Genomic DNA, 21,371 nt, shown 5'->3' with positions numbered 1-21,371 from the left:
GAGCTCGGCCAGTGTGGGTATGTGAGAAAGCTTGTCAGTAGCTTCTCATGGGTCGGTGGTTCTTTCCGGGGTTTTCCCGGGTTCTTCCTCTGCCATTTATACTGGCCGCCTTGTATAGCCTTTATTGTGCTGAAAAATGGCGTTAAGCCCTACAAAAACAACAACTATTTTCCATGTTAAGTTTTTGCTAAAAGGTTGAAAAGTTAAGATTGACTAAACCTGATCTGCAAACGCGATGTTTAAAGAATTTCCATATTTTCCGTTATATTTGTTTTAGAATTGTTTGTAGAAGGACTTAAAAACAAAAGCATGCAATAGAGCAACAAATAGCAGATTTCAACTTGTGGTGGATGACGTAAGCGAGAGAAGCTAGAGTGCAACCGTAAAGCAGTTATATATCGTGAATACTGTATGATTTTGAACGAGTACACAAGATGTAATTTTCGGTTTTGTCTGTAATGAGATACTGCCAATTATTTTTTCTTTATTTTTGTGGGTAGGGTATGGGTAGTGGAAACAATGATTTCAAACAATCATTGCGCTTAGTCGTCAGTTATTAATTGTTTGATAATCTTTATAATCTCGTCCAAAATAACAAAAGCTTTCCTCCAAAACATACATTTTGTGCTTGATTACTTCTTTAAATTTTTATGTCCAAAAATGTGCTAAAATTAAATGAAGCTGTAATACTCCATTTCCAGAAAGTCCAAGCAAATATTTTTCTCGAAAACTAGTCCTCGCAAGATGTCAATGACTAACAGAAGCTTAAGTCTTTTACTTTATTATGACATCACGCGCTCTAAGTATATATCATTTCGTAAGATACCATTTTGTATTTTCCGATCTAGAAGAGGAAGTTTAATTGTGGAATATGACGTAATCTTCGAGAACACGGAGGAGACGAAGCAACACTTTACAAATGCTGTGGCACAATTTATTATAGGGCAACAAGTCATCATAGATGGAGTTAAGACAATTGCAAAGGAGGTCAACGTTGCGGGTACCTTGGGTAAGCTTCTCCTGAATATTTGAAACACAAGACAGCTTGAAACGTATCATATCAATGTCCATTTCCATTCTCGATGCAGCACATCCGGGTATTATCAACACTACGTCATTCAAGACAGGTTGAAAGTTCTGTCATTACCCTTGTAAACTTGCCACGTTGATAGTACGATCACAGAGTAGTTTATGTTATAAATAAGTCAAAGACAATCAACTGGCGCATAACGTCGCTGAGGTTTCGATAATTATTTTGGGTTAGTTGCAGTTGGCATGTGAGATTTGACTTGGCAATCATCTGGAAATGGTGTTGTAATTTAAAATCTCATCAATTTTTTTCATATCAATTACAATAGAAAGTGTGTGTGAGAGAGAGAGAGAGAGAGAGAGAGAGAGAGAGAGAGAGAGTATGTCAATGTTGTTTGTTCAAAATGGTTTCTTTTGTTTTCGAAAATACACTTTAAAGATGGATCACAATATTTATGCCATTATTGCTCTATCAATTAAATTGGTCGATTGAGTCGTCTCTTGTTAGGTTTTGTAATTTGTCCTCCCTCAGCCTCTTATCTTATCGATAATGTGATTTTTACGGCTGATGTTTTCATTGCAACGGGGTTGATTATCAATTTTTTCTGTAAGAAGGAAATATTCAACATGCCATAGTCAATATAATTGTAATAACATAATTAAAGGATCCAAATTCGTGTCAACCAGTTCAAATATGCCAGTGGGTTTTTTCTCGTTTCTCAAAAGAACACTTCTTGTTTTCTACCAAACTGTATCATGTTTTGTGTTTGTTAATGAGACAGCAAGAATTACACAAATCTTTCGTTTCTCTTAAACATGATTTGAATTTAACGCCCAAACACAATACTAAAACTAAATTCCGAGACTTTTATTTGGGTTGATAGTAATCTAGTCATGAATCAAATAACGACGCTAGGTGTTACTTCATCAGTTTCAGCTGGAGCTAATAAAGACCAGGAAATGTGTTCAATCTATAATGCTTTGGATGGCGGTTGCCCTGATTCATACACATGTGAAGTAAAAGATGATTACCCAACTTGTAGGTAGGTAACCATAAATGATTAACTAACCCCTGGTATATGTATAATTAGCAAATATGTTTATAAGTTTCGAAACCATTTAATAGAGATAAAAATTAACATTATGTAGATCATGAAAAATTGCCTTAGAAATGAAACGATATTGGCGTTTGTTACCTCGGCAATTACGTTTATAATGCATGTCAATTAAGTAAACAAAACTACGTAAATCTTCTCGATAATTATATACCTGCCGTTAGCAAATTTTCATAATCCACAAATGACACATTTAATATTATTATTACCAAAGAATATATATATATATATATATATATATATATATATATATATATATATATATATATATATATATATATATATATAAGCGTTTTCACTAGGTCTTTATCGAGGCCCATTACAAAACGCACACAAACAAGAAATGCAACAGGTAACGTCGAATCACCAAAACTTTATATAATTGTGGATATAACAGAAATATTATTTGCAACGTGGGTATCGCACATTTATTGGAATGATGCATACTCGGTTTGAAATTGAATTATTGTAAGTACTGTAAATACTTTATTCCAAATCCAATGCCTATGGTATGCACTTTGCCTACTTTGAAAATACTTTAAATGAATATTGTTTTAACTTCGCTAGAAATGTACAATGATAATTAACGATTATGTATATATATATATATATATATATATATATATATATATATATATATATATATATATATATATATATATATATATGTTTGTTTGTATTGCAGAAATAAAAACAAGTCAGGTAGGCTACATGATATTTGTGACTTAAACCTACTGATTTTTGACATTTGTATTCAAACAAGATTTAGTATTGTTTCCTATTTCTTTTTAAAAACGTTGTCATCAAAGTATGCTGGGTTTTATAGTAAAGAAGCTATTGCAAGCCGAGAAGAAATTAACTGAACTTACTTCTTTGTCAAGATTCACTATTTATTTCTTTAAAATTGCTCACCACTGTCTTTTCTTTCTTAGAACTTACTCCAATATTCAAAATGAAATACGTGGAACTTCCAATAACGTTGATGGTAGGTATTTATGCAGTGATACACAAATGGATAAATATTCACTGGATTTTCATGCTTCTATGCACATTCTGAGCAAAGTTTAAGATGATCAACATTAAGGTTTAGTATGAGTTCTTTTATTTTCATAGTCTCATGAATTTGTTATCTGATCGGTCTTGATATGTAATGGTATGGATTGGTCTTGGTGGAACGTTTGCATCTGAAACATCACGCAGTCAGACTTATCATGTCAATGTTGACTGAAGTTTGGCACTACATTACAAACAGAAATACGGATGTTTCTTATAAGATCTCAAGATGCTAATGAAGAAACACTCATAGATGTTATTTAACTGATTGATTAAATTTTTATATTTGAACATTTTAAAGAAAATATATATTATTATCTTAGTTTTGCAAGCCGCTCTTGTCATTATCTCATGAACCTGAAAATGACCCCAAGTAGGTGGAAAAGTTCATTGTCCGGTCATTAAATTTGAATTACCCAAATTTAGTGAAACTATTTTCTGACATATGTTTGCTCAAAAGTTCATAAATCAGAATAGCAAGGATTTTTTTTCATTACTTTCAGAGGCTTTTACGAAGATAATTGGAATTTGTACAGGGATCGGAGTCCTGATCTTGATTGCCTTTGTTCTGTTCATAGTACGTCTACAAAGAAGAAAGAAAAAACAACATAAAATAAGCCAACAAGGGTAAACATGACGTTTATTGTAATAGAGAGGAAAACAATACTATTAAGCTAGTGCAAGATTTCGTTATTGATCAGATTACACAATTCATTTACTAGAAAACCATGTAGAAAATTTATTTTATTGAACGGTAAAAAGCTTAAAACCATTGACAAAGTTTTGGGTGGTTTTAGGTTTTGTACTGTTTCAAAAATTAACTTCATGACTAATTCTTATCTCATCCACGCCAGAAATAATGCGCAGATTAGTCAAATCTTGAATATTTTTCTGTAAAAACCACATACGTACCGAGACCACGACCGCAATAATATTCCTAATAAAGTCACATTTGTAGGATGTCTTGAAATACGTATATTGGTATCCGCTGCTTTATATGTATCCATGATATAAGTAATAACTGATGCAAAAGGTTGAAAATCTGGATAAGCTCTTGCCGAAAGGTAAAACGTATATTGTATAAACATGTTTCAGAAAGTGCATGGCATTGCATAGTACTTTAAGCTTCGAAAATCGGGATCCTTTGATGAAAACTAATAGTAAAATATATTGTATGCTGGCGTCATAAGCATGATTAAGAACATTACTTTATTGGCTTGAATTGCATTTAGTTTGTAGGCGTGCTGATATAAGATCCGGCAGAGCATCTGGTCACAAACGGCTTGGATATGTTTAAAATTTGTAACATTATCTTTAATATCTCCAGAAATGCATTTCAGAGTATGACATTACAGTTTTATCCATCATAATTTTAGGAATTTCTTAATATTTTGGTATTATATTTGCCAACTGTATAACGACCTGCAAAGTTCTCCACACTGCTTGCCTCCAACTGAAGGAACCCTGCATGCTATTATTTTCTATAGTATTCAAAAGTTGAGGATAACATGTAAGATTCGTTGATTCAGAAGCAAATTTATTCAGAAAACAATGTTATTATTATTATTACTATTATTATTATTATTAAATTCATTTACTTTATAAGTTCTGACATATTGGAACGGGATAATGCAATACCTATGACTGGCGTTCCTGATCAACAACCCTACTACTTGCGACGATATAGCCATATGAAAAGACACTGAAAATGGTGCTTTCCGGGATTCAAACGTTTTTGGTAAAGGTTATAAATGAGGAGGACAATCATTTTACGCCCAGCTAGTCTTCAATATTCAGCATCTTTTTATTGCCAATAGTTTTGAATACAATTATTACTGACTTCGTTCAACATTTAACTTTTCTTTGAGTGTATAATAAATTTTGAATAAAGATATTTCTACTGTGAAGAAAACAATGTTAAGCCTCTTAATTTCAACATTTATCTAAACTTTGTCTTTCTCTTAATTCAGCACACAAAATGGTTCTCTTTTGATTATACCCTTTTGTATTATCTTGGCATGTATGACAAACTGTCTAGCCTAAGCTCATATCAAGGCTATGTATACAACAAGGTGTACGTGCAAGCATTCTTTCTGTTGATACCATCTCAATGGGATCTGTCTACAACCATGATTTCAGTATTTTCCAAACAAAATCGTTTCAACTCATGAATTAACAAAATAATAATTTCCAAATGTTTTAAAATATTATCTGCTGGATGCCCAACTCTGTTTGAACCTTAACCTTATACATTATTCAAGATATATATAGCAAACGGAGTCTTGTTCTCCTAACCATTTTAATATGCTATTGAATGTTTGGAAATATAACGTTGACTTACTCTCGATATGTAAAAAGACTCTTTCGTGTTTTAGTTTTGCATATCAAAACGAGTTGTAATTATACAATTAAGTACAAAATGTTATGTATCTTAATTTCATGATTCGAGATAAAAATCAGAAATTAAAGTAAAATCATTGAAAGACTATCATTCGGTTCTAATATATTTATTTTCAAAATTGTCGATATCGTGCCAACACCTAGCAAATGGATCTCGGTTAATAATAAAACAATCTATAAATACGCTCTTAGTTTATCGCACTGGAAAAATTATACAGTGCATATGATCCGAAGTTTATTTGGTTTTTAAATGCCATTAATGCCGGTGTCTTTATATATATATATATATATATATATATATATATATATATATATATATATATATATATATATATATAACGTGTTTTATTATAAATTAAGATAATGATGTCAATATATTCTAGTCAATGAAATGGTTGCAAAGTAACACATGTTATTCGCACTGTACTGAATTTTACTAATCCTCGCGATTGACAACTTGCTCAGTTCACAACATGTGATATTTGTCATATTACACAAAGATATACACCCAGCCATAAACTATATTCAGACACCTTTATTAGGTTCAGCAACGGTATTTCACTAACGTCAACTAAAATATTTGTTTTGCCCTTTAGACATTGTCCTTTCAAGTAACTGTTGGGACGAGATAGATAGCTTTCATAAAGTAGAGAATGGTGAATAGTCTTTAGAATCGTCATTTTTGAAGGGAAAACATACTCTCCTTGACTGGAGTTTATCGACTTATTTAGAGGTCAAGGTCGATGTATATGCAACCTGTGGTATATGTGGTATTGAACTGTGAATGTTTTATTTTCTCATGATATATTGTCATTCATCGAGGGATATAGCTTATAAAACACTGGTTATTTTTACATAGTACTTTACAGAAGGCTAAATTGGAAGTTTACGTTAAATTCCGACACACTTATCGTATCTAAAGTCATTGGCGCCATGAAGCAATCTTCTACTAAGACACCTTTATTGCTATAACCTGTGTCAGTATCTAATCTGCAGCTTAATTGTTCCAATCGACATATAAGAGATATATACAAGGGTGAATGCAGTAGACGAGAAATGATACGTTGAACCTGCAAATTCGTGATCAAAATTTAATTTTTTCACTATAAAAAATAATATTTTTTTATATTTTTGCTAATATAATTGAATTAAACCGAATTAAGAGATTTTTCAGTTGACTGACTTTACTTTCAAAACGGGCTGAATGAATTTGAAAGCCGTTTTGTGACCTTCTAAAAGTTTTTGACTACCTCCTCAAAAGCTATTCACATTGAATGAATTGAGAGAAATACTGAGACATACCTTTATGTAATTTTTGCGATAGTAAATCAGACATAGCTGATGAATACAAACATTACTGCTTTTGAGAGAGAGAGAGAGAGAGAGAGAGAGAGAGAGAGAGAAGTATACATTTAATATCCCTAAATGCGTTAAGATTGTACTAACAATTTTTTTTCTTCTGAATTATTTCAACTTAGATTTCCATTCATGACTTGCGATTTCATTAGTAACATTATAATAAAATAAATAGGATTTAAACAAGAATCTACAAGCAACTGAACAAAAATCATACACTGTAGCAGAGACAGAGGAAGAGAACTTGAATATGAGCGGAACATTTGTACTAAGTGCAAGCAAGAAAAAAGAAATACGTCAGGTGACACAAGCTAATTTCGTTTTACTTATCCAAGTTAGCAATATTGTCTTTGAACAATAAATTAGTAGTCTTGACCCAAAAGGGAGCATAGCAGGATCGCAGATCACGCAGATAACCTGGCGATATATCAAAACATGCTCTGCGTTGACCGTCTCTAAGGTGAATAATAGGTGGTATTTTTTTGCCGTTATGATCCTAAGTTAGTTACTCCCGTACCGTGATAATCGCCTCTTTCAACATAGTTAATGATTAGATCTTCTCCGCTTGGGGCATCACAATTTTGCAATGACCATCCCTGATTCTCCCAATGTTTCATGCTAATTTGCTAAAGGTCAATTTGTTTTTTTAGCTCACCAATAAATACAAGGCACAAATATTAAGATATAACTCTTCCTTAAATATCTTTCCCATGTGACCATTATGCCACACAATGTCATTCGCTTAGCACGTGTCCTAAAATGCGCCAGACGTATAGTTGCCAAGGTGAAGATCATAGCCTATGTCTTCCTGCAAATTAACAGCATCACTGATGCTTAAAGAGGTTGTAATCCTTGTCGTTGTTTATTTGGAAACAAATATATTTGCATTGTTGATAAACGATTACATTCTTTATAGTAACGCTTTCTCAAATGGTTGGTATAAACTGGAATAAATAAAATCGGACGGTAACTATTGGGATATGTTTTATTTTTGGGATGACCATTGGATTTCGCTACCATGATTTCTTGTTTCATGGTGATGGAAAATACCTAATACAGAGGACAATATTATTAAACAATTTTGACACAGTTCCTAAAATAATATCACTAACAAATATAAAACGGTTATTCTGAATCGTTACATCACGCGGTATTTCTGAACATACCACGATACTTACCACAGTATACCACAGTTATATTAGGGACCAACAATTTAATTTTTCAAGGCAGGGGCCTGGGACTTCAACAGCTGGAAAACATATATTGCTCTAATTCATAGCAAAAAAACACAATCTAATATTCATCATATAATTGTTTTTAATTTTTTTTATCTAGAGATAAAGAGAAATGAGCAAATCTCAGTTCAAAATAAAATCGGAGCCTCCCCTCCCCTGAAAACCAAATCTTCAGTGCTTAATAATAGATAAGGTTGCAGTGTGTTTGTCAATTGTTGTAGAAGTTGTAATATAAAAACTGTAACTAAAGTTCTATGGCTATAGCTGACACATGTGAAAGCCATTGATCTGACAATAGAGAGTTTCTTGATTAAAATAGGAAGTGTTTACACTCAAACCCACAATTTACTAGCTACACTATTGAAATAGTAGACAGGGAAACTTTGAGTGGGATACCAACACCCGGGCAAGATATGTATTAGAGAGGACCATTAAACACTAAATACACTCATTCAACAAACGAGAAAATATTAAACCGACTTGAGAAACTACGTCAAATTCACAAAGAAAACAACTGCTCTTCTGAAAATCTTAGGATTATTTGGATTATTACAAAAGAACAAATGTACTGAACACATTAAAATACACTATTAAATAACTTAAAAAGAAAATTCTCGATCCTACATTTTCTCCAAAGTTGGAATTGACCGAAATATCTTCGCATCATCCCATCAGAAACTTGTATAACTAACAAATATTTTAAAACAATTTTTATATGCAGTAGAATGTATATTTAACTTAATGTTTGTTAGTTTGTTTTGTTTTTGCTTTTTTATTATTTCATTGCATGCTATTGTAATGTTGGACTTGACCTAGTCCAAAATTGAGTTCATTTCTGCTTGATCCAAAAGGACTGTTTTATTTTATTCATTGTAAACAACTAATACATAGCTAAATTATTCTCTATATGCATGAGTTTAAAATCAGCATTATTATTAATAGAAGAAGTAAATATGTTTATTTCGGTCAAAGGGTTGGAACATTCTAAGTTAATTATACATAATCCATGTTATTGTTTTGTAAAGATCAGGATCATTCGACAAGGTTATTTTCCATTAGGTAATATTAGGTAATGTTTTTTATTATTATAGGAAAGGTTAATTTAGACCTGAGATCAAGTAGAGAACTGCAACTGTGCGGACTTGGTCATTTATGCTTTAAGTTTTAGCAGAATCAAGTAGTATGTTGTGGCCAGTATTTCTTTAATTTCGGGCTGGAATCTTTTTCTTCAAATTATTTAATTCAAGTGATTATTATCTCTGGAAATATAAAAGTGCTCTGATAAATTTCTTGGATAAAGACATTCACTGAAATGTATAGTGTATTCTAACGTGGAATTATGTTTCTGTGATTCAACAAAAGACTGTTGGTACTTCAACACTATAGAAGCTATAACAGACACGTTATCGCCTTCAGTTTTTGTATTCAGTCTGGACTTTTACTGAATTTTGTTCAGGACTTTAAATTACTAGGACTCTTGTCTGTAATTCTTGGTTTATTTCGGAATTTAATTCGCAATACCGTAAGTTATTTTTTTCTAATTTTCACTTTGTATTCTAGGGAAATTATTTGTTAAATTTTACAAAGCTTGCTTTCATTATTTTCTGTTACTTATTTTAAGAGCGTAGATCCGTAATAGCAAGCACAGCAGTTACTTGTAATCCAAAATAAAAATACAAGACGTTATTTGGTCCAATCCATGTGTAACAGTGTGACTTTTGCGGATGTAATTGTAACCCATAACAGATTAAATTTTGCGGATGTCCTTGTAATACACAGCAATTTTAAATTGATACCTGTGATTTTGTATGAAATTAAATCTGTGGCAGGTTGTGCATGTTACTATTTTAATAAATCTGTTCGGGACTAAATTGATTCCAATTGAGATTCCGTTTGATAACTAGGTCAAGCGAAAATGGACATGGTTGAAGAATGGATTTTGTGTATTGAAATGCCAATGGTTGAAATGATGCAAAGCCAGCGTTTGGACTTGTTGAAATATTTTTTACAAGTTGAAATTTTGCAGAGATGGGCATATTAAGGGAAGCGGGGAAAAACTATAAATTTTCTAATACTGGATGGGCGTTGTTAATAATGGCGGTAAGATAAACCTGAATTCTGATTGCGTAATTAAACAGGATGGGGTATGTTACCCAGGTGCAGTCTCGTGTTTTATAAATGTTTAACATCACAAAATTATTCAGTCGAAAGGTCTTGGCTCGGGGGGGGGGGGCGGGGAGTGAAAACCTTCCTAATAATTGTCATAGGGACGGATAGTTGAGATTCTATGAGAAACACGTGACCAGGTGTAATGAATAAAGAGTGCGAACTTCAAAGCAGAAGCTATAATATCTTAATTTCATGCATTATCTTTCTTGCTATGAATCTTTAGATTTGTGTTGACTTGATTTTTTTCAAGTGATATATGAATCATGCATGCTAAGAATTGATTATTATGAGGATTATGTGACGCTTTATGCCAATGAATTGTTAGTTAACGATAGTGTAGTTAAGCTAAGAAGCGAATTTTGTTTGAATTATTTGTTGAACTAAGATGGTAATTATTTTAAACTATGAATTGGTTGTATTAACCTTTGAGCAGCATGGCAGTATATACGGTTGTTTATTAATCGGTCTAATGTATGCATGTGTCCGACATTTAGTTCAAGATAGCGAGTAATAGTCACTCATAATGGATTTAAGCGAACGCAGACTATGCTATCGATCACTTTGTAATGGTAACTGGTTCTATTGCAGAAATACATTTATTAACTGCAGCATATTAATTGTCTATGGAAAGGGAGAAGCTCACATTTATACGGCATTGACTTTAAGGTTATTACCTGAAACCAATTTGCCGTGAGTGTCTTGTGTGAATATTGATCCTGGCTATTTCTGAGTAACGGAGAGTGGGATGTATATGAAGTTCAGGGTGTGAGAAAAGCGATCAAAAGACTTAGGCTGCAATTATCTTATATTTGAAAGAAAAAGAACTTCAACGGCTGAACGTTAAAATGAACGCCTGAACATAAAAGTGGACGATCAGTAAAAGACTGGACGACCGAGAGAGGCCACTAAAGACAGTGACGCAAGAGTAGGTCACAGGGAACAAGAGTGTTCCGGTGCAAGTCGATTCCAACCGACACGCTAGGCTGATTCTAGATAGTGACCAGCAAAAAGTTATCAGATTATACAGACATGCCAGACAATTAAAGTTCGAAACGTTCTCTCGATTTTGTGAAGAAATCTGCAGTATATATGTAACGGAACTGCTATATGTATTTTAGAACTCCGAGTCATTTTTATCTGGTAGAGGTTCATCCTATATTTGATATTGTACAATTTTATTTTGTTTATCTTATAAATTAAATTGTTATGTTCTTTATACGGAGATTGTTTAGTTTATTCTTTATCTATGCTCAGATCTGAATTTATTCCATCTGTTAATTTCAAATTTTGATATTCGCTCTATCCGGGTTATAAAACCGTTTAGATCATTATGATGACTTCGAGATGCACAACCAATATGAAATAATCAATCACACAATGATCGCAGCATAATGTCATAAATAATTTCGACCAATTGGAAGACTTGTATTTGAATTCACTTCTATATTTGGAAAGATGATTTAATCGGTGTTTAACTCTTAGATCTTTGGTTATGAGGAACTAAAGAATAAAATTATTTAACATTGCAACGTTTGTTTCCATAGGAATAAATCATGTAATATATATCATGACACCTTGCAATGAGTTTCGAGGCTTAAATATCATGTCCCACACAGTCGGTTACCTCCCATTTCTTAGGATACCACCACTTCCACAACCATACAAATGTGGTGGTAAAATGACATTCGAATAGAAATTTACTCATGGTTAACTGCATCACACTCAGTTTATAATGTATTTGCTGCAATTGTTTTTCTACAATGGCTTTAGTGCAGAATGGGATGAATTTGCTAAGTATGTGATATGAAAAGGCAAGAAATTCTTTACTTACAGTGACGATCCCTTAAGTGACTTAAGTGGTTAGAACGTCAGCCTCGGATGCGAAAGTTCGCCGGTTCGAATCCCAGCCGAGTCATACCAAAGCCTTATAAAAATGGAACTAGCAGTTGCCTAGCTTGGTGCTCAACACTCAGTTAAATACCTGCACTTTTAATGTTTAATCCGGTGCTATTCCTGCAATTTTGTAATTAAAACAAAACAAAACCGAAAACAAACGAAGAGATTGTCATATTTTATATACGATGATTTTTCTTGCATGCGATGGATAAGGCCAAGGACATTACTATTGATGATAAATACATTGTAGCACTTCGCATGCGTCACAATATTTCCATGCCCCCCCCCCCCACAAATATGTTTTATTTTCTTCTTATGTTATACAACCTATTATTAAGTTTCTGAAAACAGATTGTTTAACATTAAATTGTCCGGATGTTACTCATTCCCCCTCCGATTTTGTATGTCACTCTTTGTGTTTGTTGGCAAGGCAGCAGACTCGTCGATCAACAAAGAAACAAAGAGATGGGCCTTTATGGTGTGCCTCCAGATCCCCATCACCACCACATCTCTGTTTCTCTCTCTGCGTCTCTCTCGATCTCTCGATCGATCGTAGGACGATACCGGTGAAAATCCGTGAAACAATAGCTTGGCGGATGATATCTCTGGACATGTGAATGATGGTAAAGTTTACAGTCACACGGACCAACGGAAAGGGGAAAGATAGAAATGGAGCATAGAAACAATGGTAGCAATGTTAATCAAATCATAATAATACTTAGATCAACTGCAAATATATTTAAATATTTGAATTACCTATTGTTGGTTCGTCACGTCGCATAGTGTATATTTCCCATTCGCCGATAAGGGTGCAAGTACCTAGCCTATCCCTACTGAGAATATAGTGATCTACTTTCTTCATTTTAACCGTCTTTCATACTTAAATCATAAGGTTTTTATATTTATTTAATCAATATAAATGAAATTAGAAGTTCAAAAGGTAAAAGAAGTAGCCTGTCAATTTGCAAAGAAGATTGTTATTAGCCACAAAAGGTAAAGGACTATAGTTCGCAGCAGACACACTGGACAGGGATGTTCAGAGTTGACTCATTCCGTCAATACACAGATGTCTGTAGTTAATCTTAACTGCTTTGGAAATGCAAGTATGTGTATTGGTATGTGATATAAATAAAATATTGTTATAATATGTACGCATCATGTTTGTCATTCGTTGTATAATTGCTTCATAACACACACACACACACACACACACACACACACACACACACACACATATATACATATATATATATATATATATATATATATATATATATATATATATATATATATATATATATATATATATATATATATATATATATATATATATAAACTACACATAATATAGATACCGTCATTAACCAAGAATTACAAAAATGTAAATATCCATAACACCATAACACTCACCTTGATGTAAAATAGCTACATGCGTAGGTACCGTAGCTTCAGTTGTATGTATTGGTTCCGCAGATTTAAATATCGGGCTTTCTTAAAGACACAAGAAGTCAAGAGACATGATTTTCAAAAGTCTAAATTAAATATGTCTTCTAACTTTACCAAAGTTGCAACTGATCAACTGGCATCGAAATTAATATCAACACCTCACTATATTTCAATAAACGAAACTACCTTAAAACGTGATAAACAAATTCTCCCATATCCTCCTCGGATTTGGTTCGAGTGATTTTACAATGACAATGAATACATTAGTTAGTGTAAGATTGTATTTGAAATGATTCTGGATCATCAGCAATTTGGATAAATATCCAAAGTTGTTGTTTTAGCAGGAAGGTGTATTTTAGAGACTCCAGAAAATAAATAAACAGGTCTTGAGCTATGTTTTAAATATAAATAATTGGAAGAGTAAAGAAATATTAGTTCATTTGCTAACATCAGACTCCAACGATTTTAACTCAGAAAGGGCCTGTCGTTAGAACGGATACGTATCTGATTTTAACTCAGAAAGGGCCTGTCGTTAGAACGGATACGTATCTGATTTTAACTCAGAAAGGGCCTGTTGTTAGAACGGATACGTATCTGATTTTAACTCAGAAAGGGCCTGTCGTTAGAACGGATACGTATCTGATTTTAACTCAGAAAGGGCCTGTTGTTAGAACGGATACGTATCTGATTTTAACTCAGAAAGGGCCTGTCGTTAGAACGGATACGTATCTGATTTTAACTCAGAAAGGGCCTGTCGTTAGAACGGATACGTATCTGATTAATTTCTTATGGAATCCAATGTTGGTATGAAAATTTTAGCACAGGTTTTTCAGTATTCTTGTAATCGTCCATGTACTTTTCAAGACGGGTGTTGTTGTATTACATCGGCCTATCTTTAAGGATGCATGTTTGTGCTTCCTTTTGTGAGCAACGTCACGCAACTCCTCGCACAATATGTAGGACAGATTTTACTCTGTATAATGTATTCTTGGGTGGCCTATTAATGTATAAGGGAGAGAATCCAGTATAATATGTACAATATAATCCTGTACGGTTGTGACTCTGTTACATCAAACTTTTTTGGAACCATTTTTACAGGGAGTGAAAAGCATGTACAAACTTTCTCAGCCAAACACGCAAGACAATTATTAACAATACCAGCTACACAAGTAATGGTTTCTGTGCTTATGTGATATCGTGCCGGCAGTCTATTTGTATTTACTACTTTCAGCCAACTGTCGTACAAGGTTGATTAGGAAACTTAATCTTTGAGTTTCAGAACTGGATAGTGCAGTGAGATAAAGAGGAAATTTCCACATTAGATGATCCCTTTAGCTGTTGGTGTATATACAGAAACTTACATTTTGCGCTTTAAAAAAATATCTGTTTGAGCTAACGATAATGGGATAAAGTTGGAAGGATTTAGACATGAAATTAAATGTTAGTATTTATACGTTTTCATCACTTGTTGTACATTCCAGTCAGAACAATTAGAGCGCGAACAAGCATGTGTTTAATTACACATTTCATAGTATTCCTTATGTTAATAAATATTTTGCCACGACTCAGTTGACCAACATGGTGAAGAGCGTCAAGCAAGAAACTGGATTGGTTTGATAGAGAGAGATAACTATGGAACATGGAATTCAATTAGCATACAACCCTACCAAGCATTCATTACGAGGAAATATGTGATGTGGGGGAAATAAATCTACCTGTGCTACCAAAAAGGTGTTAGTCTACCTAAGTCTGTAGAAACAGTTGCAGTGGCTTCAGAATTAATACTAAGAAAAGATCTGTACTAGATTTGCTGTTAAACATCGTTAAAATAACGCCGATGTGTTAGTCATATATGAGAACTCGTATGTATGACAACAATGTCAACAAGAATCACGTGAGGCTTTGAATGAGACTTCTACAGTATGTTCTGGGAGCATATGGGCGAGGTTCCTGAGTCATAAACTTGAACATTATTCAGATTTCCCCCATCGCTTCCATGTACTCAGGAGATTAAAAGAATAAATGAATTCAGATATGCATCCAACTTTTGCCACCACAAACAACGAACTTCCGAACCTGTTTGCAGGTTTATTCCGTGACAAAGTTCAATCGTTAGAGATAAGCTTGACAACACAGTTTCAATTGACTCATCGTCACAAAACAGTTTTGATACAGAATTTACATGACAACCTTTAACAGCGTTTGAACCTGGCACATTGGATTTGGTACAGGCAATTGTGATGAAGAGTACCGCAACGTTCGATCCGATTTCGATATCACTGCTGCTTGAGTGCTTAGTTCCATTCAGGACACACGGTACTAATTATACGGAAGAACTGTGAACCAGTCTGGAAATGGGTGAACAAATAATAGAGTATATACGGGTTTGGTGGTCCATAATTGATTAATAATGAAAATTAAAATTTTAGTAAAAATATCTTTTAGGAAATTATCCTATCTGTAATTTTAAAAAAAAATATAGACAAAGTTCTTCTGATGCAATTTTAGTATTTTTTCAGGCTTGACTTAGAAGTACTCAATAATGAAAGTAGCACCTGATTCATTTGGTGCAGAATCAATAGCATGTGTTTCATGCACATGTAGATAAACAAAATGCCGCGGGTCATATGGTGTTCTCCACACAGAAGCTTGTACCAAGAATAGTTGTGCATGGAGAAATATAAGTCTGATCATCAGCACCCACAAATTGTAAGTTATTGAATTTTGAATATGATGGTGTTTCCATATGTTTACTATGGGAGTTGAATTAGTACCGTGACTCCTTCAGGACTCAATGTGCTGTTGATACGGAAAAATGAGAACCAGTCTAGAAACGGGTGAAGATAAAATTGAGTATAAGTGGATTTGGCTGGCCATGCTTTGTTGAAAATGAAAAGTAAATTTTGAGTAAATAGAATATTTTGAGAGCTTATCCTGTGTGTAAATGAAAAATAGAAACAATGGTATACTGATGGAATTTCAGACTTTTTAAAGACCTGGCTTTGGAACACGGACTACTAAAATTAGCATATGATATTTTAGGTGTGGAATTGAAAGTACACGTTTCCAATACACGTAGATCAAAATAATGCAGCGGCTTATATATGTGGTTTTTTCAACACAGAAAGTTGCATCAATACAGATTTCATTATGAGCTTTCAAAATGTAAAGTTATTGAATTTTTAATATCATAGTGTTTCCAAGGGTTTACTATCAGAGATGAATTATTACCGTGAGTCCAATGCTGAAATGAAATTCAAATAACCTACAGATAAGTGCTGTAAGGAAATGAAATCAGATAATGCTGGTTCAAAAAGTGATACTGAGTCTTGTGAAGTCGTGGAAAAGAACGGGAGAAAACTGTCTATGTTCAGCAACCCGGTCATATTAATGCGGGACTTGTCACACCAACATCTCGTTTGTCCTGGAAAAGAGTTCCCTAGGAAGTTATTCAAAAATCATTTACACCAACTTGATAGGCATTTTCGATTGTTTTCATTTTTTTAAAAACAAATCGTCCCAAAACATTCCTGTTACAGACAGTTCTCACATGCAGCAAGGTTTAAGTTTCTCACTTCGGCTATTTTTGCACACACACATATACATACGCGCGCGCGCATTCTCTCTTTATTCATATTTGTATATATTAATTGTTAGCCCGGTTCCCGGGCGGCAGAATGGTCTAAGGCTCTTGCCTTTGCATTTCACTGACATCTTACCTCTGTTCATGTGAGCTCGAGTCTTGGGCTCGGCCGACATGGGTATGTGAGAAAAATGTCAGTAGCTTCTTCCTCTACTAGATATGCTGTCCACCTCGTATAGCTTATTATGTGCTGATAAATGGCATCAAGCGAAATCAATAATTGCAAGCCAATGGATTTTATATAATCCAGACCACCCATATATTCTACATGCTGCATTTCGCTGTTGCTTTTTTTTTCTTTTCTTTACTGATTTTATTTTGGTTTTGTTTTAATTATTTATATATTTTGTACACATCTGTTCCCCGATTGCCATCAAACACATTTTCAGTAACCAAACTCAAACCTTTCCGTGGCTTACTGGTTACTAAAGACTGTGTTGCATTTTGCTTATTGCATATTGGTTAAATACAAGAGTAAAGACTTACGTTTGTTCATGAATATTTCTGTATTCTAATTCGTTTATATTAATATAATGCACAATTCACATTGGTACACAGTCCCGAGAAACTTGGGTCCGCCTTTTCCTCTCTTTGTGAGAATGATGGCCAGAGTTGTAGACAATACATATATGATATTTATTAATATTAAAGAAACTGTATCTGTGACAGAGTCGTTAAAATCCAATCTTGGACGGAGAAGGAGAAATGATCAGAGTCCCCAAGATGGACAGGCATTTGTCATCAAAATATAAAAAGCAAAGCCTCTTATAACCGAGGAAATCTGTCAAGAGTTACGATAATTCAGGGATTTACTAATCGACTTTATCCAACAAATGCTTTTATTATATGCTCATTTTGTCAACGTTAACATTACATTGTCAAAATAGTACAATATTTTACGATATTGCACACTTTCATATTGCATTCACGTTCATGACACGTGTGCCCAATAGTGATTTAAGAACAACTTTGTAAACAAATCATGTACACTCATGTAGTAGACGTTTAACGTTTTTGGTTCATTAAATTTGTTTCTGAATGAACTAAAGCAGACGTTTCGTGGACTGACCCATACCAGCTGCTTTGCAATATTCCTCGTTAACTTTCTTGATACAATGTTTCGGATTTAGGCCAGCGATAGACGCCAGACAGGTATTACAATTTCTCGGTCCCCACAAATAGCATGCAAGGTACAAGGCATAAACGTGTCTTTTTTAGTTGATAATAAGACTGGTAAAAATATACTTATAGTTTCACATCCTGAATTTCCTAAAATCGTACTTTCTTAGTTTTGCAAATCCGAATTACACGAGCTATGTCATGGGTTCAAAAACTTTGATTACACATTTCGAAATTGTACTGTAATGTCGACTACATTCCAAGTTCAATAAGAACCTTCCTACTGTACTCAAATGAAATATCGTCTTTTTGATCATTACAATTGAAATATTTCATATTTTCCCACATTATGATTCCAAACATTCAATAACAGAACAGAAACACATTGCAGATAATTCAAGACGCTGCTCCCTCGCTGAACAAATCAGATGTTACTTCATGTAGAATCGACACAGATAAATCCAGTCCATAATCACGAACTTTATTAGAATCGACAAAAATACCAAATGGAAAAGTTGTTGCAATGCGCATTAATTCACAATATGACTCGAAATTTCAATTTTAGTTAAACCAAAACGACAATGTTTTTCGAAACGGATGCCGACGCGGGACTAAGTTCAAATTTATCTGGGCAGAGTTATGTGCGAATTAATGTTGCTGTTGTGTACTGATGAATCTGTGCTTGTGTATTTACTTTAAAATACAGCATGAATTCAGTTACTTTGTTTCTTGTAGTGTATTTTTTGTTTATATAATTAAGCTTTATGTAGAATAAGAAAAAGAGCATATAATATAAAGGTTACTGCATTTGTATGGGAAAATATTAACTCGTTTTCTCGAATGGATATACTGCACCCCCAAACAACAAACTTCGCTGTTTGCACTTTTCAATCAAAACGATTTTGTTCCTTTTAATAAATCACGTATAATTATTGTCTTGTGGCATCTGCAATGGTCGTTTGACGACCCCTGAAATAACAAATAAAGTAGCAAAGTCAAGACAATATCAAATATCTTTTGAAAAGGAGAATAGTAATTAACAATGTGCATTTTGTATCGATATCGTGCCGAATGGTTAATGTTCAGAGTGGTTTTAGAGATGCGGTAAAATACGTTAATGGAACACTGACTTGGTTACATTGATGAGCACAAAAGTAAATTACAAATTAAAATTAAAAAAATTATTTTTGTTTAAAATATTTAGGAAAATTATCCTTCCTTCATTTTATACCGAGCCAAATTTAACTAAAGTTCGTACAAATAAAGTGAGGTTATTCAATTCAAAAAAGACTTCAATATATTATGGTAAATTTGTCTACAGTTTTATACTTTGCAAAGTAGGTAACACTTAATGGATGATTTTGTGCATTGAATTGCTTGCAAAGACAATCCGGCACAGTGATTGCAACAGCTGTTTGAAATTTTACATTATATTTTTGTTAATAACAACACTTGGCAGCGGTGGGATTCGAACCCAGGTCCCCGAAGAGACTGGTGCCTTAAACCAGCGCCTTAGATCGCTCGGCCATGCTACCTCTGTACAGGTTTTGTAGAGAGTGACTAAAACTCCTTGTGTTATGCACACTCGTTAAATTTCTACTCTCTATTTATAAGAGGATGTCTATTTGACTTCACACAGACTACACATCTTTCCCTAATGCGCTCCGTTCCCAGCACTCTGGTTTGATTTTCATTTTTCGTTTTGTAATGTTGCATAATCTATAACTGTAAATACAGGCAGCCATTTTTTCTTCCTAACGTAATGATTTTCATGAATGTTATGATCACCTAAATGCAAATGATCAACGGCAGAGGCCTATTAGATTACAAGATTTCAAGGGTGTAACAAACTTGTAGCTATGAATTTGCAAGCGAGAATGTTATATCACGATGACCCAGTTATGATATGATTGAATTATCCCCTTACGTTGAAACCACATACCAGCTTCATGAATTTAGGTTTTCTAGGACTGAATATATTGAGGGTGTAAGGAACTGATATTCCAAAGGTATTCGTTTTCAAGTGCGATATTTATTACTTAGGAGAGAAACTGCCTTTAATCTCCAATTGAATAGATCTAGATTTCAAAGAAAGGGAGGGAGGGATAGATATAACTGTTTTAAAGGAATAACGTGGAATATAAATGTCAAGGGAAGCTTTCAAAATTCCTCATTTTATCTCACATTCCGTATGAGAGCAATGAAAGAAACTTGAGATTTCCCCGACCGAAGAAAATCAATAAACGGGATGGATGAATTTAGTTTTCGGACAAAGACATAGAGAGATTTGAATAAGAGATTTAGCCCATAAGACGGAAGAATGGACACATCATATTGATTTTACATGTCTTCTCATCCTGTAAATCAACAACGCGATACAGTTTTGAATTCTTAAAAGACACAATTCAATCAAAGCATGATACTTCAATTACTCTACCTGAAAAAAGCATTTATTTTCTTCAAATCTATAAACACAGTAAGGATATCAATATCGTCAGTATTCAGTTTGGCATTTAGCGGACAAATCATCACAGCGACTGTCCAACGTACATGTGCAAATGACAATCCTGAAGGTTCCATTGATCGTAACATACATGAAAATGATTACGTGAGGAAGAAAAAATGATTGGCTCTATTTGTAGTAATAGGTTATGCAACATTACAAAAAGGAAAAGGAAAATCAAAGCAGAGTGCTGGGAAGGAAGCGCATTAGGGAAAGATATATAGTCTGTGTAAAGTCCAAGAGAAATACTCTTATAAATATCACTCTGACATCCCGCTCGACACTATCTTTTAACTAGAACATATATCTCTTCATAACATATCGAAACAAGGCAGGTAAGAAAGTGTAAAGGTAGCGAGTCGGTATAACACAATGAGTTTTAGTCACTCTCTACGAACCTGTACAGA

At 33.7% G+C, this 21,371-nt stretch overlaps 1 protein-coding gene across 1 annotated transcript in view; it reads left to right on the top strand.

Moving 5' to 3' along the window:
- LOC149792814 (uncharacterized) overlaps positions 1–5,086 on the top strand; it is a 107,742-nt gene extending 102,656 nt beyond the window's left edge. The window contains exons 39-43 of the mRNA XM_089971266.1: positions 849–1,009; positions 1,961–2,072; positions 3,077–3,129; positions 3,701–3,824; positions 4,804–5,086. Coding sequence (XP_089827392.1) covers positions 849–1,009; positions 1,961–2,072; positions 3,077–3,129; positions 3,701–3,824; positions 4,804–4,903 — 550 coding nt within the window. The 3' untranslated portion in view covers positions 4,904–5,086. The remainder of the gene's footprint in view (positions 1–848; positions 1,010–1,960; positions 2,073–3,076; positions 3,130–3,700; positions 3,825–4,803) is intronic.
- Positions 5,087–21,371: the final 16,285 nt, after the last annotated feature.

The sequence above is a fragment of the Sinohyriopsis cumingii genome, chromosome 9, assembly GCF_028554795.1.
Source record: "Sinohyriopsis cumingii isolate HCF-2022 chromosome 9, ASM2855479v2, whole genome shotgun sequence".
NCBI lineage: Eukaryota > Metazoa > Mollusca > Bivalvia > Unionida > Unionidae > Sinohyriopsis > Sinohyriopsis cumingii.
This window is presented reverse-complemented; position numbering and strand designations above follow the sequence as displayed.